Source organism: Micromesistius poutassou, assembly GCF_964030765.1.
Source record: "Micromesistius poutassou genome assembly, chromosome: 22".
In the NCBI taxonomy this organism is placed as follows: Eukaryota; Metazoa; Chordata; class Actinopteri; order Gadiformes; family Gadidae; genus Micromesistius; species Micromesistius poutassou.
Window position 1 is genome coordinate 4,105,645 of NC_140292.1, and position 27,664 is coordinate 4,133,308.

The following is a 27,664-nucleotide window of genomic DNA, read 5'->3' on the forward strand; positions in this document are numbered from 1 at the left end:
GCAAACCCACATTTTACCATGAGTGTCTGCCTGAATGCAGCCTCCCCCTGTTTTGCATGACTTGGCCTTGCTGCCCTGGAGAGTGGAACACAAAATCTACTCTAGGATGCTCTAACCTCTCTCTTCTAAACACAACATCTACTCTAGGATACTCTACTCTCTGTTTCAAACATAATCTACTCTAGGCTGCTCTACTCTTTCTGTTTCAAACCTGATATACTCTAGGCTGCTCTACTCTCTCTGTTTCTCACATAATCTACTCTAGGATATTCAACCCTATCTCTTATAAACACATAATTTACTCTAGGCTGCTCTACTCTCTCTTCTGAACACATAATCTATTCTAGGATACTCTAACCTATCTCTCATAAACACAAAATCCACTATAGGATACTCTACTCTCTGCTGCACACATAATCTACTCTAGGCTGCTCTACTCTGCATAACACAAAACCTACACTAGGATGCTGTTAGGAAGGCGTCAGAGATTTCTTGAAGTTAGATGTAGGTCTTTCTTATGTATTATCTTTATTCTCTTACATCCTTTGATATTGTAGTACATTCCCTTCCAAATATCCCCCATCACAACTCAATTCCTCCTGAATGCTCACAACCATCCCATGTCCCCAGCATGGGCCCCTGTTGTATCGTATCGTACATGTACCAAAACCAGAAGATCCGCCATCTCTTTCACAAAACCTGACTTCAACCACTGCTGCTAGTGCACAATGCATGGTGACCACCGTGGTGTGCTTCATCTACCCTCCTATTGTACGCAGTATGTACACACACACACCGACATGGCTACTGACAGCTGCTCTCTGGATGCTCCCCCCCCCCAGGGCCTCCTCTGGCTCCTCAGGAGGTGCAGGTGCTGTGCGGACAGGCACCCGGAGTCCTGCAGGTGCACTGGAAGCCCCCGCCGCTCTCCCCTACCGGGACATCCAACGGGGCCAACGTCATCGGTTACGTAGTCTGCACCAAAGGACAGAGGGTGAGCTGGGGTGGGGTGGGGGGGGGGGGGGGTTCCACCTCGAAACGTGGATTTCCGTGTCAGCCCGGTTTAGGAGGAGGAGATGGGAGGGAGGCGGGAGGCGAGCGGGTGGAAGGACTTTGAGGAGCTGTCTCCGGCAGGGATGTCAAAACATTGTGCAAGGTTGACAGCTTTGCATCCGCAGCCGTGATTCATTCCCCCTGAGTTTACGTAATGGAGGCGGTGAGAGCGTTATAAGGGTGCAGCAGCACGCAGGAATGGAATATCAGAGCCTCTGTTCTCCTTCTCTATGTAAACATTATGATATTGGATTTTATGGATCGCATGGGGTACTGGAGTGCTTCACGGGGAATGCTAGTGTGTAGCCGTTATGATGACATACACTGTGTCTGACTGCTGTCAGAGCATTTACATATACACGTCATGTGCACAACACTGTCCTCTAGCTGTAGGAAAGTGCCATCACAAGCCTCTCACTTTTAACATGCATTCCGTTCAAAATGTATTGGTGGGTTCATAAATGTCATAGTTTAAGGAAACACCATTAAATGTTAAAGATAGCTCAGTCTACATGGAGCAGACAAATTGTAACTCAATGTCTGGATCCTGATGGAATCATATCACGTTTGACGCCAAATGAATTCTAAACCACATTAAGTGTTTTTAACATATGTTCCTATGCATAAAGGTTTTATTCTTTATTACAAATGAATAGTTACATGGTATTATGTTCTTATTATAATATAAGGATAACTTTCAGTAATGGAATGACACAAAAACGCAGGTCTAACACATAGAATAGATCAATTAATAACAGCAACCTGTTCATAGAGCGACAATTAAAAAAATAATCTCTAACGCTAATGCTAATGCTAACGCTAACGCTACTGTTGTCGTGGTGACCCTGTGGACCAGATCGCGGAGGTGCTGTACCCGCTGGCCGACTACGTCAGCGTGGAGCTGACGCGCATCCAGTGTCTGGAGGCCCGCGAGGTCATCGTCAGAACTCTGTCCGCCCAGGGGGAGTCCCAGGACTCGCCCGTCGCCGTCATTCCAAACAACCTGCTGGTGCCTCTGCCCCCCCTGGCCCTGCCGCCGCCGCCGGGGCCCCAGCCCCTGGCGCTGACGCTGCACCCCCACGGCGGACCCCCCGCCGCCCACGCTCCGCCACACCTCAAGTCCCCCCACCTGCAGCACCCCCAGCCCCAGCTCCAGCTGTGCGCCCCGCCGCCCCAGCCGCCAGGACACCCGCACCAACACCCGCCGCAAGCCCCGCCCCGCCCGCCCAACTCTCAGACGCAGCCCCACCCCCCCCACCCGCACCCGCAGACTCAACCGCACCCCCACCCGCACTCGCAGACCCTGCCCCACCCCCACGCCCAGAACCAGCACCAGCCCCACCCCCAGCAGACGCACCCTCAGAACCAACCCCACCCCCACGGCCAGACTCTGCCCCAGCCCCACCCTCAGCCCCGCCAGCCCCACGCCGGGGAGCCCCACCCTGGGGGTCCGCACCCTGGGGGTCCGCACCCTGGGGGTCCACACCCTGGGGGTCCGCACCCTGGGGGTCCGCACCACGGGGTGCCACACCCCGGCGGCCCACAGGGGCACCCCCACCCCCAAGGCCAACCCCGGCCCCCGAACTGCCCGCCGCAGCCCTTGCACCTGCAGCCCCACCAGGGCCTGAGGCCCCAGCACCGCCTGCCTCTGATCCCCCACCCCCACCCCCACCCCATGCCCCAGCGACCAGTAAGTGCCAGAGACCTGGAGGCCAGCGGATGGGACCCCCTCCCGCGGATGGCTCCGGGCCCCCCAGGACCGCCCGGTGCGTGGGACCCCGCGCGGATGGCTCCCCTGCAGGTACACACCCTGGAGGCGCCGCCGTCGGCCAACCCCCGCTCCCCCTCCCCGCAGAGGATCCTCCCGCAGCCGCGCGGCACCCTGATCCCGGACACCGTGGCCAAGGCCATCGCCCGCGAGGCGGCGCAGCGGGTGGCGGCGGAGAGCGGGAAGGTATTCTGACGCTGGAGTGCACTGCTTTGGCCCTGCTGCTCGATGTAGCGCCCACACACACTGCTGTGTAGCACCACACACACACTGCTGTGTAGCACCACACACTGCTGTGTAGCACCACACACTGCTGTGTAGCACCACACACACACTGCTGTGTAGCGCCACACACACACTGCTGTGTAGCACCACACACTGCTGTGTAGCCCAACACACTGTAGCATGGCATGCTGCTCTTTAGCATGATTAGCTGCTCTGTAGCATGACACACTGCTGTGTAGCACAACGCGCTGCTCCTTAGCCCCAGATGCCGCCATGTCGCATGATACACTAGTCTGCGGCACAACACACTTCAACGCTATTTTCCACTTTGATTAAAAAAAGTGTGTGAAACTCCATTTTCATTGAATCCTATTTATACATAGGATATTTTGGTAAAAAAAAAAGATTTATGATGTAGATGCCACTTAATTCTACACATTGCACTTTTAACTGCAAAGTTTTGCATTTGTCATTATCACACAGTTTCTATCGTCTTCACACCACGAGAGTAGTAGAGTCTGTGTGCCCGTATTGTCCAAAAAATAAATGCAACTAATTTAATAATCTTCCTTCTTCATGTCCTTCCTTGTCTTTATCTTTCATTCTTTCCGTCTCTCTTTCTGTCCTTCTTTCGTTCTCTCCTCCTCTCCTTTCCTTCTTTCCTCCTACCTCTCTTCCCCCCGCCCAGGGCGAGAGGAGGCAGCAGGGGGGATACGGCGAGCAGCCCTTCCACCAGCGCCACTCGGACGACGAAGACGAAGACGAAGAAGGCTCGGCCCGCGGACGGCGGAGAGGGCCCTCGGTCGACGAGTTCCTCAGAGGCTCTGAGCTGGGCCGGCCGGTAAGAAGCGCCACCAGGAAATGACTCCACTGCCTCCCCCCCACCCCCCCCCCTCCACTGCCCCCCCCCGAGCCAATCACGGCTGAAACCGAACCCACACGGCTTCATTGTAATAGGATCCCCCCCCCCGCTTTTCTCATTAATTCACAATAGACTGACAAACCAATAAGTAATCTTACCAGCTAATCCCCAATTTGCTGCTTTGACCCTAATACGGTCTAATTTCATCTTATCTTATTACAGAGAAGAGAGCTTCCTAACGACTTTATGAAGTGTTTATGAAGTGCTCTGTAGTGACAAAGCCCTAATTCTAGGATAGATCCATTATAATAGATCATTTTTTTAGTAGTCCAATCTACAATCAGGCGGGTCACACGATTAGACCAAGAAAAGGTTATCGTGAGGAAGGGTTAAGGTTAAGGCTGTTGGGTTAAGGGGGGGGTCCTTAAGGGGGGTCCTCAAGGGGGTTCCTTATGAGGTACCAGCGCAGGTAGGATCCACGTGCAACTCGGAGGACGCACACACACACACACACACACACACACCCAGGTTCCGTTCCTTTTCGGGGTCCCGTGTTTGTGTGCGGTTGGGGGTGTGAGTGTGTGGATGCCTTTTTTTCTTTGTTTTATGTTTCGTTCTGTCGCACGTTACATGTGTACACACGTTGTCCGTCGTCCGTCTGTGTTTGTGCGTGTGTGTGTGTGTGTGTGTGTGTGTCTGCGTGTGCGTGTGCGCGTGTGTGTGTGTGTGTTGTCGTCGTCGTGTCGTTTGTCGTCGCATGTGTGTCCACGTACTTGTACACTGTCACTTGTGTGCGGCAGCCTCACTATAGTCACAGTGAGGAGTACCACAGCGAGAGCAGTCGGGGCTCCGACCTGTCGGACATCCTGGAGGAGGACGAGGAAGAGCTGTACTCGGAGATGCAGCTGAACGACGAAGGTAGACGACGCAACTCACACCACGCGCTCAAGGTACAAGTAACAGCCCTTCTTCCTGCAAAAATTGTTATCTCCCCGTCGAGGCTTTTATTTTTGGTAACTTTTCACGGTCACTTCCCTCCTCACGGCTTGTTTTGGTTTTTTGCTGCATGAATTTACTTCTCCCTTTTTGACATGGAAATTGTACAAAAATTGTTTCTGTTGAAATAAAAAGTGCTTAACGATACTGCTTCTCTCCTGATGTTGCTTTGTTTTACTTTGAAATGGTAATTTCTTTTCTTGTGTGCTTGTGCGTGTGTGTGTGTGTGTGTGTGTGTGTATGTGTCTGTGTGTGTGTGTGTGCTTTGTATGTCCGGGGTGGGGCGGGTTAAACTGCGCGAGTGCTTACATGTGTGTCTGTCCGTGCATGTGTGCACATGTCTGTGTGTGTCTGTGTGTGTGTGTGTGTCTGTGTGTGTGTGTCTGTGTATGTCTGGGTGTCTGTGTCATCACATATGTGAGCACGCACATATGACTTTGGGTAAATGGCGGTGTGTGTATCTCTGTGTCGGTGTTTGTGTGTGTTGCAGGCTGGCAGCTCGCCGGGAGGGCGACAAGACCGGGAGAACGGTAGACGAGGCCCCCACGGCCCCCGCGGCGGGCCCCAGCCCCAGAGACGGCCCCTCATGGTCCCCTCTATCGGTTAGTCACGAGGTTGCACGCCTCAAGAGAAGGGGGACAGAGAGAGAGAGAGGGAGAGAGTGAATGAGAGAGAGGGAGAGAGAGGGAGAGAGTGAATGAGTGGTATTATGTTGTGCTTGAGTGTGGCTGAGTGTGACTCTGCTTTTGATGTTCTATGTGCCCCCCCCTCCTCCCCCCTGCCCCCTTCCCCACCACCACCCGCCAGTCTGTGTTGCGCTGTTAGAAGCAAACAAACAAACAACAAACCAAACTAAAAGCACCACCTCCATCCTTGTGTCTCCAGATCACCTCTCTCTCTCCATCTGTAGCACCACGCCCATCCTACTCCCTGCTCACCCCCCCCCCCCCCCGCTAACAAGTGTAAAGGCCCTGACACACCAACCAGATTATCGGCCGTCGGACAGTCTGGTGACCTGAGTCTGTTCGGTGTGTGCGCTGTGTGATCGGCCATCGTCAAAGCCGTCTGTGATCTTTTTTTCGAGCCGCCTGTGTTCTTTTCAGCCGATCGTACGTGTTGAATCAGCCACGACCAAATCGGCCCGACTGCCTTTTCTGCCGACGATTGGCAGTCGGAATGGTGTGTCAGCGCCTTAAGGGATCCTAGCAGACCTTAGTAACACAGCCAGCTGGGCAGTGCAGCCAATACACAGCCCGGATGTAGTGCTACTGGTCCGCATACCTCTCACATTATAGTCATTTGGTTTTCATTTCATTTCCACCATCAACGAGCAGACCCGACCCAAACAGGAAGAACAAAAGGCCTGAACAGGAAGGACCCTGTCGTTTCCTTTATTTGCGATTTTAGCGTCGACTTATTTTTTTAAGTGTGCCCCACTCTCTTGCCCCCCCCCCCCCCCCCCCCCCCCTCCTCCTTTTACCCTGCCCCTTCCCCGACAACCCCCGCCCCCCCCCCCCCCCTCTCCGCTCTGATTGGTTCTTTCCCCCTCGTAGAGATAACCACTGAGTGTAGCGGTGAGGGAAAGCTCTCTCCGGGCCACGAGGACGGTAACTGTGGCAGGGTAGCTGGCCACAGGACCCGGCCGGCGCACAGGCACGCTGCAGCCGCCCGCGGCGCTCCCTATGGTACGTCCCCCCCCCCCCCCCCTCCCCATCCCTCCACCCCCCCCCGTCTCCCCCCTCTCCGGCGCCCCTCTTCGTTCCCTTCACCGACTCCAATGCAACTGAAACAACGTAAAAAAAAAGTAATAATAATAATGTTAATAATAATAATAATGGCACCCGCGACTCTGGGACCCGCGTGCTACTTATGTTATGCCCTAATGATTATTATTATGCTTACAGTTGCTCAGCATGACTCACTGCACTGAGATGCCCGACCCCCCCCCACCCCCTCCTCCACCACCCCCCCCGACCCCCCCCCTCCCCCAACTCTACTGGCAAGCCGTTCCCCCTCCCCGTACACCCCCCCCCCCTCACTCTTTCAAAGGACCATTCCAAGATGGCCACTCTTTACTGTTGCGGATGATGATGATGATGACATGAGCTGACTTGATTGGTTGACTGCTCAGAGAATGCCCTCCTCCTCACTGCACTGAACCCCAGGTGTCTGCTGAAGCCACTCGCCTTCTGTAGGCGGGACCAGGCCCATTAGCGCCTCCACACTCCGGTTGTTGTTATTGCGGGCGTATTGCATGACCGGTTGTATGAGGATTGTTGAGGAGTCAGCTTTAGGAGAGTGCTTGCACTGTCGTCGCTGTTTTTTCCTTTGTTAAAACGCTGCAAGGTTTTGGCTGTGTATACAAGCATCCCTGAAAAATCCCAGAAAAATTTAAAAAAAAAAAATATATATATATATATACAGATAGATACAGCAATACAATCCACAAAGTGATATACACAAGGTGATATAAATGTGAAATACATTATGGAAAAGAGTCCATTTGAAAGAATTTCATTCCTTTAGCTGTTTTCATAACAAGATTAACCTTTTTACCTTCCATCATAAAAATGTAACCTTTTTCCGATGGAAGGTAACATTTGGACTGTTCATTAGTAGACAGTCCAAAGGTTTGGATTGTTTCTATGGTCTTCCTCGTGCCAAGAAAGAGTAATACATAAATAATGAAACACCCCTGACATTCATATTGATTGCAAATGGACAGTAAAGTCAGGCACATGCTCAATATGTTCCGGTTTGGATCAAGGTGTTGGTCCACACTCGCATTTGTGAAATTATGTGCAATTTAAAATTTTACAATTTGAGCCTGTGATATGTTCTTTTCACAGTGATGGGTCAATAGTAGATAGATAGTGTAGTGTACAGAAATGACTCCTATTAAAGCCCACAACCACAGTTGTATGTAAGAGTATAGGAATATGCACGTGAGTCTTGTTTGTGTTGCTGATGCCACAGTGTCTGTTGTGTGTCCACCTCCATGTATCACGCCAATGTAAAACATCATTGTGTGTCTTGCCCCTTATACATCACCCACTAAACTGGAATTGCCAAAATAGCATGAGTCTGTGTTTGCTTGAGAATGTGTGTGTGTATGTGCATACATGCAAGTGTGTGTGTGTGCGTGTGCAAGTGTGTGTGTGTGTGTGTGTGTGCGTGTGTATGCACACGTGTGTGTGAGTGTGTGGGTACCTTTTAGGTGTGTATTGATGTGATTGCATTGACGATGCATGCATGCCGACTGAGCCTAGTGTGTGGAGCCCCCATGCTGTGGTGCATGGTGACGAGAAGGCGTGCTTCCATCCTACAGAGCATGTTGAACGTAGAGAATACCGGCATAGGACATAGGGACGGTGTGTCTCTCTATAAGCCTGTGCACACGCATATCGCCTAAGGTTAACGGAGCAGAAAGACACATTTATAAGATAAAAAACTGAACAGTGATTTAGTTAACAGCCGAACAGTAAGTCAGGTAAGAAATGTTTCTAATTTCTTTCTATTTGTTTTATTTCTGCGTAGGCTACTTGCTATAACGCTGAGTTTGAAAGGTCCCATGTAAAACCACCAGGTGTGAGTGTGATCAGCCATGACAAGCCGTTTTGAAAATCTGCCTCTAGTGACATCACAAGTGGGCGTGTCCACCTAGATGTGTGACGGTGTGTGACGGATAGATGAGCAACGTTTGCTACAGTCCACTGGGTAGGCTGGTAGACTGATCTATCCAGCACACATCTAGGTGGACACGCCCACTTGTGATGTCAGAAGAGGCAGATTTTGGCTTGTACCGGCTAATCACACTCACACCTGGTGGCATAATACGGGACCATTATGCATTATTGCAAATTACATTTTCCGCCCGGTGTGTATTCCGGGGGGTTCCTACGAAGAGGGAGGAGTGATGAAGTCTCGGCGTTTATGCTTGCTCTGCTTGCTTATGCTCTGCTTGCTGTGTTAAAGACGGCGGACACAGGGAGCGGGAGCGGCGTTCCCCGCCATATTACAGCGACTCCCAGCCCGAGGAGTCCTTCCGGATCTTCGTGGCTCTGTTCGACTACGACCCGCTCTCCATGTCCCCCAACCCTGACGCCGCCGACGAAGAGCTGCCCTTCAAAGAGGGCCAGATCATCAGGGTGCGGAGTCCAAACCTTCCCTATATATATATACTGTATATAGACACAGGTGAAACTCGAACAATTGGAATATCGTGCAAAAGTTCATTTATTTCAGTATTTCAACTCAAAAAGTGAAACTAATATAGTATATAGACTCATTACATGCAAAGTGAGATATTTCAGGCCTTTATTTGTTAATTGATGTTTTTGATGATTATGGCTTACAGCTTTTGAAAACCCCAAATTCGAATCTTGTGAAAAGGTTTGATATTGTAGGCTCAAAGTATCACACTCTAGTCCGTTAATTCATCCAAAACACCTGCAAAGGTATCCTGAGCCTTTAAACGGTCTCTCAGTCTGGTTCAGTAGAATCATGGTCAGTTATTAAAGGTAATTGCAAAAGAAGTTGGATGTTCTGAAAGTGCTGTATCAAAGCACATAAACAGAAAGTTAAGTGGAAGGGAAAAGTGTGGATATTTAGAAATGTTTCTTTTTTGTATTTTGGTTTTGAAGCAGACAACGTCTGATTGGATTTAAAAACCTCTGATTCCAAAAGGGAGCTGGCTGAGAGCAGCATTAAAACGACCCGCAACGAGATTACAACAAAGCACTGAAACAGACAGGAAGTATTACACCCATATATCCTCTTACGGCCCGCTGAATCAGTTACAGGTCAATTAGAGACCGCGGCATTGACCGATACCCTGCTGAGCTCTGTCTCCTGCAGGGTTGATACAAATGGACGATAGGAAGCAAAGTCGATCCATTTGGATGCGCTCCGTCTGTAGAAGCTCCCCATCTGAACAGAAAGGCTTTTTCCCATCATTCTGTCCAGACATGAGGAACAGACATTAACAGGAAGTCGTCAGAGCGTAGTCCATTACGGCCTTGATTTCCCACTAAATATATATATATATATATATATATATATATATATATATGTATATATATATGTATATATATATATATATAGTATTTTATATATTTTTTATTATTATTATTCATTATTATAACCAGTCCAGGGGAGCTTTGGTGTAACACCAATTCTAGATCCATAACATTATTGTCGATCCAAACACAAGGATCCACAACGACGGTTCCTGGGACTGAACCCAGAGACCATCGTGGGTTCAGTCCTCCCACACCCTAAAGAACCCCGCCGCCACCGCCGCCGTCACGCCCACGCCTAACCCCCACCCTCCCTCCCTCCCTCCCTCCCTCCCACCTTGTCGGCCAGGTCTACGGGGATAAGGACACGGACGGCTTCTACCGGGGCGAGGTGTGCGGGCGGAAGGGTCTGATCCCCTGCAACATGGTGTCCGAGATCCGGGCGGAGGACGACGAGACCCTGGAGCAGCTCATCAAGCAGGGCTTCCTGCCCCTCAACACGCCCATCGACCGGATAGGTACCCCCCCCCCCCCCCCGTTCACACGAGCATTCTCATGTATACACTTTGAAGGTGACATATCATAGCACTGGAGTGTGAGTGTGATTAGCCCTTACAAGCCGTTTGGAAAATCTCCCTCTTCTGACATCACAAGTGGGGGTGTCCACCTAGATGTGTGCTGGATAGATCAGTCTAAAAGGCCTGTCTAAACAGGGCCCATGAATGGCAAAGGAACATGGATAGGATGGTTTCATAATCAGGATGTGTGATTCTGTTAAACTTGTATTATTATCATCATTTCTATTCTTCTTCTGCTCCTTATTCTTCTTCTTCTTCTTCTTCTTCTGCCTATTCTGAACGACTATGATCATTCCAGATACCATGTTCCTTGTAAAGGTTGACAAATATTGCTATCCATTGCATAATCATCTGGTGTGTTGTCTCAGAGCAAAACAGGCGAGGCCAGCGCAGAGACCAGGCTACTCGGAGGATGGTGGCCCTCTACGACTACGACCCCAGAGAGAGCTCCCCTAACGTTGACGTTGAGGTACTGCACCCTGTAAGAGACACGCACTGCGCCAGAGACAGCTCCCCTTGTGTTGATAGCAGGGTACTACAACCCAGTTAAGGACACGCAGTGCTCCATAGAGAACGCCCCTTGTGTTGATGTTGGGGTACTCCACCCTATATAAGACACAGAGGGCTCCAGAGATACTTTAGAACCCTGACCCCTGGTGCTCCGCTGATAACTCTGCGTTGCGTCGTCATCATCGTCATGGTAACTCACCTTAATTGTGCTCCACAGGGTGCAGCCAAAAAAACGTTTTTTGTACATCAAAAAACAATCAATGTCAAAAGAATGATGTCCTAATTTAGGAGTGAAAGTGGTGGAGAACTGAAACTCAGTGATTTTGGATGGACCCATTGAAAGCTGTGGAGCACCTTCCATTGATTATTACTGAAGCATTATACCGATGATTCTCTTCAATCAACTCCATTGTAAATGAGTGTATTCATTTGTAATGAAATACGTCACTGTTTCATATTTGTCATTGTCTCATCCACAGAACTGGTCCAACCTTTTCATTTAGAATCAAGTTCCATGGAAAAATACATTGTATCGGTTATAATTCTTAATGCATACCTTTGTCTTTGACTAAACCTACTGTATTTGTGAGAGAAACAAACTCACAACATTGTTGTTAATATGTATATGTATGAGTCCATTTCCTAGCATGCCTCTCTGTCTCTGTCTTGGATAGGCTGAGCTGACCTTTTGTGCTGGTGACATCATGGCTGTTTTTGGAGAAATTGATGAAGATGGCTTTTATTATGTGAGCATAATTTGTTTTCCCATTTTTCACGGCAAAGATATTTTTCAAAGTCAAGGAGTTGTTTTGCAAATTGGGAACTTTCAAAGACTTTCTCTCCTGTAATGTCTCTCTTGTTCTTCACATTAACGCTCTCTCTCCATTATGTTCTCCACTTCTCTCGTCCCTCTACTCTGCTTGTTTTCTCTACTCCCCTATGCTCTCCCTCCTCTCTCCTACCCCACTCTCACCTCCTCCCCCACTCTCTCCTCCTCTCTTCTCTCCTCTTTCCTCCTCCTCTCTTCTCTCCTTTACTCTCTCCCCTCCACTTCCTCTCTCCTCTCCTCTCTCCTCTTCTTCTCTCCTCTCCTCTCTCCTCCGCCTCCTCTTCTGTCCTTTCCTCCTCCTCCTTTCTCCTCCTCCTCTTCCTTTCTCTCCTTTCCTCTCTCCTCCACCGCCTCCCTCCTTCTCCTCCTCCTCCACCTCTTCTGTCCTTTCCTCCTCCTCTTCTCTTCACTTCTCTCCTTTCCTCTCTCCTCCGCCGCCTCCCTCCTCCTCCTCCTCCTCTTCTGTCCTCTCCTCCTTCCACCTCCTCTCCTCTGCCTCCTCTCCTGTTCCATCCTCCTCCTCCTCCTCTTCTGTCCTCTACCCTCCCCCGGCTCCTCCTCCGCCTCCTCCTCTGTCTCCTCCTCCTCCTCCTCCTCTCTCCTCCTCTCCCCTCCCCGTCCTCTCTCCTCCTCCAGGGGGACATCAACGGCCACCGCGGCCTGGTCCCCTCCAACTTTCTAGAAGAAGTGCCTGACGATGTGGAGGTGTATCTGACGGACACCCCCTCCCACCACCACCACCACCCCCCCCAGGAGGAGCCCGGCGGCCGCGCGCCCGCCAACTCCTCCCACTCCTCCTCCTCCGCCGCCGCCAACGCAGAGGGCAAACGGGTACATCACCATCGCCGCTCTCAGCGCTAGGCCTCCCGTACACACACACAACCACCCTTCGTCCTCGTCGCTCCTCCTCCTCCTCCTCCTCCTTGCTCTCCTCTCTTCTCTCTCCTCCATCTTCTCTCTCCGCTCTCTCTGTCCTCTCTCGGTTTTACTTTCTGTTGTCTTGCTTCCTCTTCCACTTGCTGTCTTTGTGCTGTTCGGTGTGTGTGTGTTTGTGGTGACCAGTGGTGACTATATTAAAGAAACTTACAGCCCCGCCCCCCCGGCCCGCCCCCCTACCCCCTACCCTAATCGACCCCTGTGGAACCTTGTGTTTAAAATGCCCAGTTTTACCCCCCTTCCTCCCCCCTCCCTTTTCTGAGTATCAGAGAAAGGAAGAAGCAAAGCCCAACGTGAACAGGAGGGACTAGACTGCGGGGATCTCGACGGGTGGGTCTATGCATGTAGTACTTGGCGATGGATTTGAAAAAGGCTCCAAATCATTCCTGACACACATGATAATTTGGTACCTGTTTGCACTGAAACACAAAACAAATAAAAAGTATTGTACTTAAAAATCAGGGTCGAAAAGAAAAAAAATCTAAAGTTGTTCCAGAGAGAAAAGCATGCCTTTTTCAAAAAAGTGAAACTTGATACGTTTTATAATATATTTCTTGGCTCGAATGCTGTATTTCCCCAGAGAGGCTTTGTTTCTTGTTTTTTGTATATTCTACACACATCACACAAATCTATTTTTCCGCTCTGTTGAAAGTGGTTCTCTAGACATGCCTATGTTTGATATGTTGGATCTGAGCTAGCGAGTGCGCTGAACTAACCTCTTCACTGAGACGACGTCCGTTATGTATTGTTACGATGGAAACAATAAAAGAGAAAAAAAAAAATTGGATATAAAAAAGAAAAAAACTGCGCTCTGTGTCCGTGTGTTGTGTTGTTGTTGTCGTTGTCGTAGTTGTTGTCATAGTGATGTGTTTTTTGTTTTTTTTACTGACAATGGCGCTGTCACATCTGATTTAGTTCCCACCCTCACCCGCTTGGCAAAAAAACAACAAAAAAAACCTAAAGCAATAAAATACGTGAACGTGAAGAAGATGGTTTATTTCAGACCATAAAGTTGCACTGTCTGCCCTGTACGGTAGGTCTTAAACTTGAGATAACAAGCACGATAACCTAAAAAACACACACCTGCATGTGCAGTTCAGTTTACTTTACTTTTACGAAGTAAAACTTTTGACTTTTACTTTTAAGTATTGCTGAAAAAGTTGTCAAGCTTAAAATAATTTTTGTGACAGTTCAGTCACACTTCTCGTCTGTATTTTTTGCTGCGGCCATCAGATTTGTTCACCTTTTTTTGTCAAAGAATGTAGATGAAAATCCACCTATAGGAATCAATCACCGGACTGTCTATCCCTCTTCTTATGGTGGAGGAAAAGGCAAGGAAATCATATTTTGCACAAAAATAATGGCTGCAGTAAAAAAGTTTTATAGTATATATATATATATATATATATATATATATATATTTAGACATATATATTATATCTTGGAGGCTTGATGGGTAGTCAATATTATAACGGCAACGTTCTCATATTTCAAATAAAAAACATGAGCACACTAAGATTTATAGTCACAAATAGATGTTATATTCAATGACTATCCAGGCGATGCATAGGATGAGTTGCTTGTTATCGAGGGTTGTTTGGCTGGGTGTTGTGTATCTCGATATCGTACGGTGTGCTTCCTCTCCTGGACTACCTGTCCCCGGTCCTAGCCGCCTCTGTGATGTGCTGATGTTGTGCTTATCCTTCGATGGCCTTTCCCCAATTGTTTCTTCCTCACATGTGTGTGCCTGTGTGTGTGTGTGTGTGTGTGTGTGTGTGTGTGTGTGTGTGTGCCTGTGTGCATGCGTGGATGTCGAAACTTCTCTTGGTTCAATAAGTAAACTAATCTTTTAACAAGATTTCTTTTTGACAAAAGAAAATGTAATTTGACACTCAAATGGGAGCATAACTTTTGCAGGGCGTTAAATTGCCTCCTTTTAATGGGATAAATGTTTTTTTTTGTTCAGGATAAATGCAAGCAGAAGACTTAGAGAACATGTTCCCTTTACCACGATTATCACAAGCAGACACATACAATAGTGATATTTAATAGGGAGGGATGTGACATATATTTATTAATAGCTAGCCATTCATACTTATTTAACATTTATTAATTATTTCATGCTTTGACTTAATGAGTCTTAATATCCCAACGGCATTCATTACTGATAACGACAGGTAGTGTCTTGGGTTTCAGTGAATAAATACAACCTGCACTCCTCTATTTCACTCACTAGTTAAATGCTCTAGTCTACACCATAGAGTACATCATACTGGAACTGACCCTCCAATAACCCTAACCCTAACCCTACTATACATTATTACTATACACATAATGAAGATAGGCACACATTTAAACGTATTCTTTAAAGTCTTCAATTTAGAGACAAAGACCAAAATCTTAAAACGTTAAGTGTATAAGTGAAGAACGCATTGTTCACTTGTACATTTCACATGATAACAGTCAACCTCTTCAGTTAGGATCCCCATCATACCCCGGTCCCCAGGCGGATCAAAGGAGTGCACCCTTCTAGTGTTCTCTGGAGAAAGGGTGCACACAGACAGTCACTATAATCTCACTACACTTCCCCCCTACACGGCATCTCCCCCCTCCCCCCCCCCCCCCCCAGGTCACCACGGAAACCGCCGACACCGTGCCTGTGGCGCGCACGCCGTCGCCCATGGTGCGCCCGCTGCTCCCGGGGACCATGCGTCCCATCAGCCCCGCCCGGGGCTCTCAGGGGCCCTCGGACCCCCGCGACGACCACGACGGGGACCCCCGGGACAGCCACGACATGAAGAAGAAGAAAGGTATTCTGTCCAAGGGGAAGAAGCTGCTGAAGAGGCTTTCCCCCGTCAACAAGTAACACAGCGCAGCAGCGCAGCAGCGCAGCAGCGCAGCCGTGCCACGCAGCGCCACGCGGTGACACCCGGGGCCCGCCGGTTCCCGCCATCGCTCCTAATCTCGCGACGTGCAGCGGCGAGGAGGAGGGGGATGTGCACGTAGTGTGTGTGTGTGTGTGTGTGTGTGTGTGTGTGTGTGTGTGTGTGTGTGTGTGTAGGACTGTTTGAATATAATCATGTGATCGCTTGTTTCCGTTTTAACTATGGATTGATTTCATGATGTACAGTGCGCCGTGCCAAATCCAGAGAGCGAGCAGAGAGAGAGAGAGAGTCTCCCAACGCTACATTATAACTGTGATTTCTTTTATTCCAGAGACGAAGGGGTTTTCATGACGTGTAGGCCTAAATCATACCGGTTGAAGTGAAACAGATATCTAAAGCAGGGTAGTCATGGAAGACACATTTGATTATTATTTTATATATATATATATATATATATATATATATGATTTTATGAAACAACAAAACAAAAACATGTCAAAACCATCCATATTGTGGAGGATCGATGTCAATACTGGAAGGTAGACGCTGTATTCCCTATAACAATCCTATCAGGACTGTTTAGGGAGGCATTGGGCATTGGGTAATGCTGGCTGCTCAAACACAGAGGCTTTATTCAAAGCAATACGGTAGAAAAGGTGGTGGCCGTACAGGGCCAAACCATGGATTACACAGATCCGAAACAGTTATTTTTTATGTGCCTGCGAGTTTAGCAGATAAAAGTCTCAGTGATGAAGGGAACTCAAAACGTGGACGGGCATTAACATGGGCATTACAGCAAAAACAGGACATGTGCAACGACAGTCAAGCAACGCCGTTTCAGTGGCCTTCATGAAAAAAAAATATGAGCTGACATTCCTTGGGTTTTTCTGTCTGACAATGGTTGATTTTATAATTACACAATTGTGTTTTTTCTTTTTTCTTTTTTTGGTTTCTGCCAAGAATCACTGTTGCATTGTCATTGTTGGAAGAAAATCATTCGGGGGGGGAAATATGTTATTGTGGTCTTGAAAACTGTCATGACAACTTCAGTCCCAGACAACGTTCTGTTTGTCTTCCTATTGCACAAAGCGTGTGTGTTTCCTAAGAGGAACGGGACAGACGTCACTTTTTTTCGTGCCTGTGTGTGTATGTGTGTGTGTGTGTGTCTGAATGCGCATGCGTTTCAATGTGTGTGGGCAGTTTGTTGTATGTGTGTGTGTGTGTGTGTGTGTGTGTGTGTATGCTGCCTTCATGCTCGTGCATACGTTTGTTTTCTAAACTAACTTAAAACAAAAAAAAAAGAAACAGCCATGTCTTCAGGGATCTTAGTGGTCCAGTGCTGCTAATCCCACCGCCATCGCTTTACGGTTTTCCTCTCGCGGTTAAAAGGGTGGACGAATATAGGGCCCTTATTGGTCCCTCATGGAAAAGAAAAGGTGTTCAAGGTGCATCGTTATCTGATCATCATCATTATCGAGAACTCGCTCAAGTCCAAATTTTGAACCCGCTTCTATGCTACATAGTTCTATGTGATATATTATTACCGTATAATTGCATACATCTGCACAAATGAGTGCCACAGGAAAGATTTAGCGTTATTGCATTGGCTATGGATAGTTGGAACACTATAAGAATTATTGTTTAATGATATAACTATAATGAGCTCCAATAAAGAATAGGCTAGTATAGATATGCAAGATTGATATGTGACATCATGTCACTGATCGACATTGCATGCTGCTTTCTAATTTTCCGGATCATTTTTTATGTGAACTAGTTTTCCTTTTCCCTTATTCGAAATGATTGCCTTCTAAGTCTAAACTATGAGGAAAAATGGGCCAGATAAAATATTATCTGGGAATTGATCAATCAATCACTCTCTAGATGTTAATGTAGCCTCTAAATATGTCCCTTCCAGACGAAGATAACATTGTCTCTACATTTAGTCTCAGAGAGACATGGCTTCAAGGCATACATACAATGCATAAAAGCTGAGAGTTTTGATGGATAAAGAGTTGTAAAATGAAGCTCCAATAATTTAAAGTAAATGATGAATAAAATGTCCTCGGGAAATCTATCATTTAACAAACATATTTTCCATACAGATTCCCTGATTCTTAAATCTTCTTTCAAATATATCTGTGTGGACCTTTCTCCATTTAAAACACTTGCACTTGAACACAAAGCAGCCTATAAGTAGTTGGGGGAAGTTGGGAGTGCAGAGATGGAGTTGAAATCAGAAAGAAACAGGGTTATTCCTCAGATATGCTATTAAATATTTGACAAATTATAAAGTTGGCTTTCCAACATGGAATGTATGAAGCAAAAATGGAAGCAAAGACATGCAAATGGATTATAATATGTTTTGTTGCTTTCATTTTATTCCAAAGCAATCTCTACAGACAAAAGCCTCTGCGTTCATTCACTGCAAATTAAAAATAAAAGGGTATTTAATGGTCCTAATACCAAAACAATCATTTGTGAATGGGTTAGTGTCTCTTAATGCCATTGCTTTTTTGTACTTTGGTCCATTTGTAGGTCATTTCTAAATGTTTCTACTTCGTTTTTCGCAATTTCCTCTCCTGTAAAAACCATTGTGTCCTTTCAAATCAGATGTTTCAGTCACTAGTTCTGTGTTTGCTCTGTGAATCAAAGATAACAAAAAGAAAGAAAATATTGGACAATGTTTATGGTGAATAATTGTGTGTGAGTGTGTGCATGTGCAAAACAAATTACACATTTTATAATCAAAATAAATTTGATATTTTTTAAAAATAGATCAGGGTGATTTGTGTTTGTTTCGTGTGTTAACATAAAATATCAACACACATTACTGTTGCTGTGTTTATGAATACAGCAAACAATACAACAGACATACTCTATAAGACAGTCTGCCTGTCATTTTCACACAAAGAGGCATCCAAGAAATTTTGCAGCTCTCTGTCAAACCAGAGTACATCATTAACATCCCTGGGCTTTGAGAAGAAGTAAGAAGAAACCCTGGAGTGATCATTGCTTTTGTTCTTAAAAACACATAAAACTTGCTTTCACAAAAAGGGTTAAAACGTATACGTTGTATTGTCAGACACTCCCCTGTGTCTTAGTGAGACCAGGTCTGTGAATAATGAAAGCCCTGTGGTCCGATCCCCTGTGTGTCCCTGTCAGCCCTGTGCACTTCTTCCCAAACTAAAGGGAGAATGGGAGCACACTCCGGCCTCAATCTCTGTATTAAATGAATCCTCTGTGGGTATTAGTGGGACGCCTTTTCGTGGTGACCAAATGATTTGGCTCACAACTGCATTGATACACAACAACATATTGTATGAATGGCTGGATGTTATCTTACAGGTCAGCTAGTGGGCGTAAGTGATAAGCCCTGAGTCTGTGCCCAAGTAGCGTGTGTAATCCACAGATCTCTCCTGCTGAGATACTGAGATTATGAGCCAAATTCGTGGTGGCCTGCTTCCAGGAAGGAATGAATAGAATACACCCTTCTATGGCAGGTGTGTGTGTGTGTGTGTGTGTGTGTGTGTGTGTTCTGCATAATTTAATGCATGAACAAAAGCATTGCACACATTCTTCAATCAGAAATCTATTGTACTGTCGGACCAGTATGCTGTAACATGAACGTCCACAGGAGGGCAGCAAAGCACTTTATGTAACAACACGAACATGTTCCGAAAAGGCCAAGTCGATCTGAATCCCACGATATTCCCGAATCAATGCTATTGATTTGATTGAATAATTATGGAACGACAGTGTGTTATCAAAAAGCTTAGGATTATGTTCATACAATGAAAGAAAAAATGTAATACACACAGAAAATTACTTTCAGTAGGCCTACACGGGGAAAGCCTAAGACTAGCACCTGCCAGACCTTTCAGCCCTGAAGCACACACTCTTAGTGATGTGTTATCCGGATTGTGAGATAGGAAGCTTACCTCATACATAAAATCACCTGTTTTACTCGCCAAAACAAAAAGGAATCAGGAACACTACTCCTTCTAGCCTTCCTCCCCTCTCTCCTCATCTATCGCTCTCCCTCGCTCCGAGAGCCCTTTCTTTATTCTTCCTCTTCAGTCATTGCCTAGATCTATATACCCCGATCGCCTGGAGGGAGAACATATGTTTAAGATTCAATCCAGCGGTGACCTCTCTGTGGTGTCGCTCGAGACTGCCAGAGGGCGTGAATGGGGCATCCGTCTTCCCTTAGCCTTTAAGAATGTTTGACACAACGTTAAACACCCGGCATCCACGACCCCTGCTCAACGGCACGGCAGGGACCTCTCGGTTCACTGTTTAACTTGATATGCTCAGAGATGCATTGCATTCAGCTATTAGATTATTCATCATAATACTGGGGACAGAATAGGTCAAATCAATGATGTCTGGAGAGCAACGTGGGTTTGGTTCCTTTTGTGGCCAAGTGAGAGAAAATGTATGACGTAGAAACGCTATATGCTCCTTTACTATCCGTAAGAGCTCTATTCTCTTAAAGATGGTATTCCATACGTGATTGCTTATTGAAACAATAGCTAATGCAATTTTTTCATGCTTAGCAGATCTAATTGCAGAAAGATGCGTCCATATGTATACTGCCACAAAGGAAGCTAAATCAAAGCTTAGACAAGCTTTCCATGCATGCCTGTCTCTCTGTCTATAATGCTGTCTGTATGTCTCTATGGCTGTCTGTCTGACTGTTTGTCTGTCTATGTTGGAGTGTGACAAAGGGCGCTGTGCCATTCGTCATAAATAATTGGGGATGGTGTGTCCCACAGAGACCGAAGGCTAGGTGCTGGGGATGAAGCGGTTTGTCTCTGTCCCACAGCGATGATGTTACACCTCCTGCTACAGCAAAGAATAACAGATATAAAACCTGACAAATACATAACATACAAAACCTGTAGGCCCAAGGACACACAGAGGGGAAGAGAGCCTGTACCAGTAGCACCATGGACAGCTCCTCTATCAGGACACCCCACCAGTAGCACCCTGGACAGCTCCAGTACCAGGAGACACCCCACCAGTAGCACCCTGGACAGCTCCAGTACCAGGAGACACCCAACCAGTAGCACCATGGACAGCTACTGGTCGGGAGACAACTGACCAGTAGCACCATGGACAGCTCCAGTACCAGGAGACACCCAACCAGTAGCACCATGGACAGCTCCAATACCAGGAGACACCCAACCAGTAGCACCATGGACAGCTACTGGTCGGGAGACAACTGACCAGTAGCACCCTGGACAGCTCCTCTACCAGAAGCCATGACCAGTAGCACCATGGACAGCTCCAGTACCAGGAGACACCCGACCAGTAGCACCCTGTATAGTATGTATCATTATGAATCATAACATATATCAGCCGACCAGCCTACACTGTGGCCTGTACCAACTGGTAGGCTGATCTATCCTTCATAAATCTGGGTGGACACTCCCACTTGTGAAGTAATAAGAGGCTTGTAATTGCTAATCACTTAGGGGCCCTTTAATATATACAGTACATACATGCAATACTTATTTTTCTCCTTTATGGGATGATTGGTCCTATTCAAATTATATATTATTTGAATTCCCCCTGTGTGTGGCTTGGCTAATAACCATATTCTGATTCTGAATAGAATCAGAGAACAAAACCCAGGAACTTTCAGAAGCATGGTGGTGAAGGTTAGTACCATGTACTAGTTTTACCCACAGAAAATTTACAGACGATTGACGTTTCACCTCAGCTAATCCACTGAACCTAATCCAAGATGGTCTTCTTTTCCCCTCTTCCTCATACTGAGAGAAAATGTTCTGTAGTACTTTTGGTCAATAAAGCGTTCACCTTTCGACTGTCAACTTTCCTCTCCCGAGAGCCCCGAACTTCTAACCACCTCCCTCATTATGTACTGTTATGCTCTTGAAGCGCAAATGTTAAATCATGTAACAGTAAAAAAAAAAAAGAGCCAGTCTATGAAGATCAGAAGATCACAACTCCTTCATGACCTTCTGTTACACTATCAAAGAGCACAATATTTCAATCACTCAACAGAAAAAGCATGTAAAAAGCCAGTCTATGAAGATCAGAAGATAACTGAGTGTACGTAACAGGGTGGCTGCCCATTGGGTTCATTACTGATTTAACTGCCTCTTTAAGGAAACACTTTATTCATTCATTTCACTGTATTTTATTTTACTTTGTTAACTTTATTTTTCCTTTATTACAAAACACTCTCAATCCCCTTGACTAATGTGTTGAAATCGATCTATCCTTAGCTCTCGTCTGTTCCACAGTTTGGCAATAATGGAGGGTAATAAGGCGTTTTACTAAATTAGGACGTGTTATCTTAATCACGCGTTCCATATCGATAGCTGAAACACTGGATCACTGTCAGCGAGGGTTAATAGACCTACTAATCATATGACGGGGCACATCAGATGTAAATTCAGTTTGTCTGCGTGTCACTTGTTACATGAAAGACTGCTCTGGCTCTTCGCTTTGCACTTCTGAACTTTGCAAGGTCACACTGAGCTCAACGGTTAGAATGCAGAGCGATGGTGTCGGTGTTTCTAAGGTCTATTTTTTTTTATTGTGTTCTGAGAAGAACTATTACTTCAAACTTGGAAATTGTGTTATCTTGGGTATGTTAAATACTAAGAGCCAAACAGTGGATAAATCTATTCTCTAAATTGATAATATGCTAAAATGCACCCCCCCCCCGCCCTTGCTATGAGCTATTGACTGACCTTCATCTGCATGAAAATGGAGGCTTCTATTTCATTGCTGCTTGGTGTGAGTGTTGCCGTAGGATACGGATGTGCCACTGCGATGCAGACATTGTGTGTTCCTGAATTGATAACGCGTTTGCTGGTGTCGGGATTGATCCGGACAAACAGATAAGTCACTGTAAATGACCCCCTCTGTTTACAAGCCACCAACTGCAAACAACCCCTCCACTATTAACTACCTCCCCTATGTGAACAAGCCCCTCTATAAACTAGACCCCACTGTAAAGATCCCTCTGGTTAACAACCCCCCAATGTTATCAACCCCCCTCTTTAAACAAACCCCCTCTGTAAACAACCCCCCACTGTAAACAACCTCTCTTTAAACTAGCCCCCTCTCCACTCTGAACAACCTCTTTATACAGTAGCCCCCTCTTTAAACAACCTCCACTGTAAACAACCTCTCTTTAAATTACCCCCCTCTTTAAACTACCCCCACTGTAAACAACCTCACTTTAAATAAGCCCCCTCTTTAAACTACCCCCCCACTGTAAACAACCTCTCTTTAAATTACCCCCCCCCCTTTAAACTACCCCCTGTAAACAACCTCACTTTAAACTAGACCCTCTTTAAACTACCCACCCACTGTAAACAACCTCTCTTTTAAGTAGACCCTCTTTAAACTACCCCCACTGTAAACAACCTCTTTTAAGTAGCCCCCTTTTTTAAACTACCACTTCCCCACTCTAAACAACCTTTCTTTAAATGACCCCCCAGACACTGTAAACAACCGCCCTCTGTAAACCACCAACCCCCCCGACCCCTCTGTGGACAACACCCCGATGTAAAGAACGTCCCCCTCTGTATACATCCCCTCGCTGTAAGCAACCTCTCTATGTTAACTAGCCCCCTCTGTAACCTATAGGTCCTTCTTTAGCACATACCGTTATCAATATATGATCATTCTAAATATCATTAAATTGGGTTTATTGCTAAAGCTGTAGTTAATGAACATGGAAAGAGTACAGCGCAGCCATGCAGGAGATCTCCCGAGTGTGTGTTGGAGATGGCTGGTTTAACCTGTTGCACACTGATTGGTTAATGTGTAACAGGTGTGCAGCCTCCCCCTGCCCCAGAGACCAATCAGACTCCAGCCAGGTGGGGCTGCTTAAACCAGCCGTCATCCACACACACATAAAATTGTATTTTAAACTATATATATATATATATATATATATACACACACACACACAGGTTAAATGCACTGCTTACAATTATATTAACTAGTTCTGGTCTCTGATTGTACAGATTTTCTGTTTGCTCCAAGCATGACACTGCTTTCATTCAATTGTAATTGTCTTCCATTCTCTCTCAGAACGGGAAATCTGTCTGCTTAACACTAATATTAACACTGGGTGTGATTAACTGATTAATCTACATTGATCAAAGAAAAGGTGGTGTGAAGGTCAAAGCTATTTTTATGTATTAATTGAATCAAAGGGCTGGCTAGATTAATTTATTACTCGATTGATTTAATAATTAGAATTTAAGAACGTGGTATTATATGATATTAATCCATAGCGTAATTGCTTTGTGCAGAAGCAGGATATCATGTCTAAAGGAAGTATGGCCGTCGGCCTATCATGAGCGCAAGTGCTTTAAATGATAAAGCAAATATACAAATGAACATATTACTCACTGCCGACTGAATTAGCAAGTCCACTGAAATGTTGGAACATGATTAACAGGTTAATTTAGAGCATTTCCTCATGGGGGTCCATTGATGAATACAGCAAATCAAGATATCAGATGATGGTGTTCTACTGGCGGTTAAAAGGTTTTGGATTCCACCCCAATGTCCTCAGCCTACACCGTCCTTCAGTGACAGGACTTTCACAGCTCCTTAATGACCTGTATCTGGATGTAGCTGGGAAGAAACTAACGATATGTCCCTACCAACAGTAACCCACGGCTGAATTATACCTCCCATTCATTTTGACAACAATAAACAACTTTAAAACAAAGACTGTTTGTGTCTCCACCAGGAAAACTTAAATCGTACACCTATCCTTCAGAACCAACACGAAAAAAACAAGGCTCCCCTTGTAAATCAAAATTGCAATAGAAGCAGTGCAAGTGTGTCAAAACTACATGAAGTCGTCTACGTTGAGAGATCCATTTAAGTACACCCCTCAGCCTCCCTAAAGTACCCTCTTAAGTTCCTGTGGGCTCACTTCGTTCTTCATTGTTTTATTCGCAATCAGAGATCCTTAAATTCTCTCTAAGGTATATATTTATTTTAATCAGTCTCCTGAGTCTAGAGTGGGAATGCTTACCGGCTAATGATGCCAGGAAACATTATTCTCTCAACCTGGCAGGAAAGTCACTTCCAAAGAAAAAAAAAATGCGAAGAAAAGTAGAATGCACCAAAGTCCTGACCGCCGCCAGTGTAATTGCCGCCCCCACCCCCATCATCCCTCTGTCAGACACTTGATTTAACTCGGCTGTAAAGTGTTGCTCGGACAGGTGTCCCCATACCAAAGCAAAGCAACACACTTGCACACTTACGTGCACAAAGACACTGAGGGTGACGGTGGTAAAACGGGTGGTGGCGAGGGTGTTGAGATGTTGGCTCATTAGGGTCCTTAGGTTATTCTGCAACTGCAAATCAAAAGTCAGCACTCGGTTGGATAATCAAGCTAAGTGCTGATTTTCGATTAACAGTAGGCTGAAGAGGATCCACTGATGTCAGAATCGCGTTAACACTGCACCCCAATGGCTCTATTCACCTGTCGTGTCAGTTATGCTGTTTTAATTTCACGGCGTGGATAACAACATTCATGTTGAGTGTACCAAGTATACAGCCATCATGCTCAAACTGCTAGGGACATTGCAAAACTGAGAACGTATCTGACACAAAGTCCATTGACTAGGCTATCATTGGCCTTAGGCAGGGATACAGAAAATAGAAACAAAGGCCAATTTATTTTTTGTAATTCTTGATTGATTTTTTCCCCGCATATTGTTCACAATAAGCAATAGGCTATGCAGAAATATTAGATACGTACGATAAAAGCTAGAAAAAAAACGTAAAGTAGTAGTACATTAGTAGCCTAGGCCTACAGTTTGACACCATTGTAGTGAATCTACAGTAGTTCTGCTTTACAAGACCCCCAGACAGCTGGGGAAACGTGTGCTAAACACTCAATAGATATGGATATGTTATAGATATCAGTGGCGATTTCTCTAAGACTGCAAGGGCTTCCCCTAAAATTTCAAAAATTAAATGGTCAAATATATACTGTTGTGTTAACATTTCATTGACTAAAAATGTGTTAGAACACGTCCACCTCGAAGACGAGTTCATTCAGAAGCTGCTTATCGCAGGTCGACTGATTCGCTTTCCTTCTCATTCATTCCCGTAGCGTCAGTGCATTTGCCTGTTGAAGCTCAGCGTCCATCCACTTCAATGGGGCTGCATAGAACAGTGTTTTAGATCAGTAGAACAGTTTTTTAGTGCTTCAAAAATCAACGGTCATTGGATAATGCTGCGATTATGTCCCTCCCACGGACACTCAGCGTCTCTGGGGGTGAATGGAGGAGTGGGCTGGCCTGGACTCTGGGCTTCTGCGTGAAGATTGGAGGGTCTGCGAAAGACTGAGTTGCCGTTTGATTGACAGTGATTTTGAACTATAAAACGTTGCCGGAGCTCTCTTCAGTCCTCAGTCCGATCGCGGATTTTGCAAGCGAGTCGAAAGACAAACTGCAACCTATTTCTTGATATTTGCTTGGCGAAATTGCTATACAATTTTCATTGTACATTTCATACACTTATACACACAATTCCTTGCTTCAGTTTAACATAATTCCCACATTTCCTTGTTTAAAAAGTTTAATATCGTTAAAAAAGTTTAATATCGTTTTGGTAGTTGGCCATCACTTTGATTCAGGGAGCCTGAGGTCTGAACTTCAAGTCCTGTATTCAGATCAGGACTTGCAGGGTGACAGGGGAAAGCTGTGTGATTTCTTGGTGTTCCTTAAAGACATGGAGTTGGACAGTGCAATGTCTCAGTTTTACAAAATGTTCTCATTAGTGGCAACAATTGGAGCTACATCTGCAGGTGTATAAAGGAGCTTCTCCTGTTTAAAGCGTCTCAAGTCCTACACCCATAACACAATGGGCCAAGGTCGTTTAAGCAGCCTAGCTCTGCTGGCCATTGAGAGGACACTGGCCAAGTCACTGGAAAAGACAGCTAGTTGGTATGACAGCATTTCCTTGAAAAGGAACAGAGAGGATAATTTACATATACATAAATTGACAATTTATATGATGTAGGCCAAAAATGAGCTTCCCCTCTTTGAAAGACCAGCAGCCGCCACTGATAGATGTTACTCAACTCTTCCTGAAGAGGTCTAGGCCTACCTTTACAACGTGGTGAAAAATATGAATGTTTATTTAAAAAAGTGAAAAAAGGCATGTTCTCTACAAATAAAAATGCCTAGAAGAATAAAATGTGTAAATGTATTGAAATATAAACATAAAAACGTAACCTTAGTCCAGAACCGTGTGCCTAATTTGGTGGACCTCCATCGACGTTATCACCCAACCGCTGGTGGCCAGATGAGCGCGTGATCCCCTGACTTAGTGTGCCTTCCCGCTCTTTCCCCGACCACGATTACGCACGTGGCTCGGATTAATCTGTCGAAGCGATCCGTGTGATTCTCTCAGAGCGAGCTCGTCGGCTGCCGCTCACTCTTCAAGTAGAGCCGAGACCGCAAGCGGGGGGGGGGAAGTAAGTAAATCGGGTCAACTTCAATCCCACAAAGTTTGTCATTGATTGAAAAGTCATTGATGAAGTAATTTACAGAAGCGTTACGATGAGAGAGAAGCCCGCGGATCTGCATGCAAGAGAGTTCCTAGAGTCGGTTGGGATACCGTGTTTCGTTTGGTGTTTAGTTTGCAGCGTTTTCTTTCAACACTCGGACTAACTTCTGTGCGTTTTTGGAGAACTACCGTGGATGACCAACGTGACCGTTCAGCAAAATGAGGCTCAGCGTTCCTGCATATCCAATGTTCCCGGTGTTTGCTGTCACTGTTCTCATGGCCGTCCTACCAGGTGAGTTACATTTAGACGTCCTGCGAAGTCGTTTTGTTGCACTCGACACACTCTTCTTTAAATTACATTTCGTTTGAATGTCATTCGGTTTCATAACCCAGAAAAAATAGCAAAACGTGTTATTTTTTCTGTTTAATAAATAAGGTGTTGACATGTAGGCCTAGGCTATTGCCGTGTGCA

The 27,664-nt window shown here is 46.0% G+C and overlaps 2 protein-coding genes across 2 annotated transcripts in view; both read left to right on the forward strand.

Moving 5' to 3' along the window:
• Window positions 1–15,641, forward strand: part of rimbp2a (RIMS binding protein 2a) — a gene marked incomplete at both ends in the record, with an annotated part of 66,124 nt that extends 50,483 nt beyond the window's left edge. Inside the window, 12 exons of the mRNA XM_084486360.1 lie at window positions 843–994; window positions 1,910–2,317; window positions 2,600–3,007; window positions 3,735–3,887; window positions 4,709–4,858; window positions 5,395–5,506; window positions 8,880–9,052; window positions 10,272–10,440; window positions 10,869–10,969; window positions 11,685–11,756; window positions 12,476–12,670; window positions 15,405–15,641. Coding sequence (XP_084342486.1) covers window positions 843–994; window positions 1,910–2,317; window positions 2,600–3,007; window positions 3,735–3,887; window positions 4,709–4,858; window positions 5,395–5,506; window positions 8,880–9,052; window positions 10,272–10,440; window positions 10,869–10,969; window positions 11,685–11,756; window positions 12,476–12,670; window positions 15,405–15,641 — 2,330 coding nt within the window. The remainder of the gene's footprint in view (window positions 1–842; window positions 995–1,909; window positions 2,318–2,599; window positions 3,008–3,734; window positions 3,888–4,708; window positions 4,859–5,394; window positions 5,507–8,879; window positions 9,053–10,271; window positions 10,441–10,868; window positions 10,970–11,684; window positions 11,757–12,475; window positions 12,671–15,404) is intronic.
• An 11,770-nt stretch (window positions 15,642–27,411) lies between these two features.
• Window positions 27,412–27,664, forward strand: part of LOC311367530 (transmembrane protein 132D) — a gene marked incomplete at both ends in the record, with an annotated part of 32,822 nt that continues 32,569 nt past the window's right edge. The window contains one exon of the mRNA XM_084486361.1: window positions 27,412–27,484. Coding sequence (XP_084342487.1) covers window positions 27,412–27,484 — 73 coding nt within the window. The remainder of the gene's footprint in view (window positions 27,485–27,664) is intronic.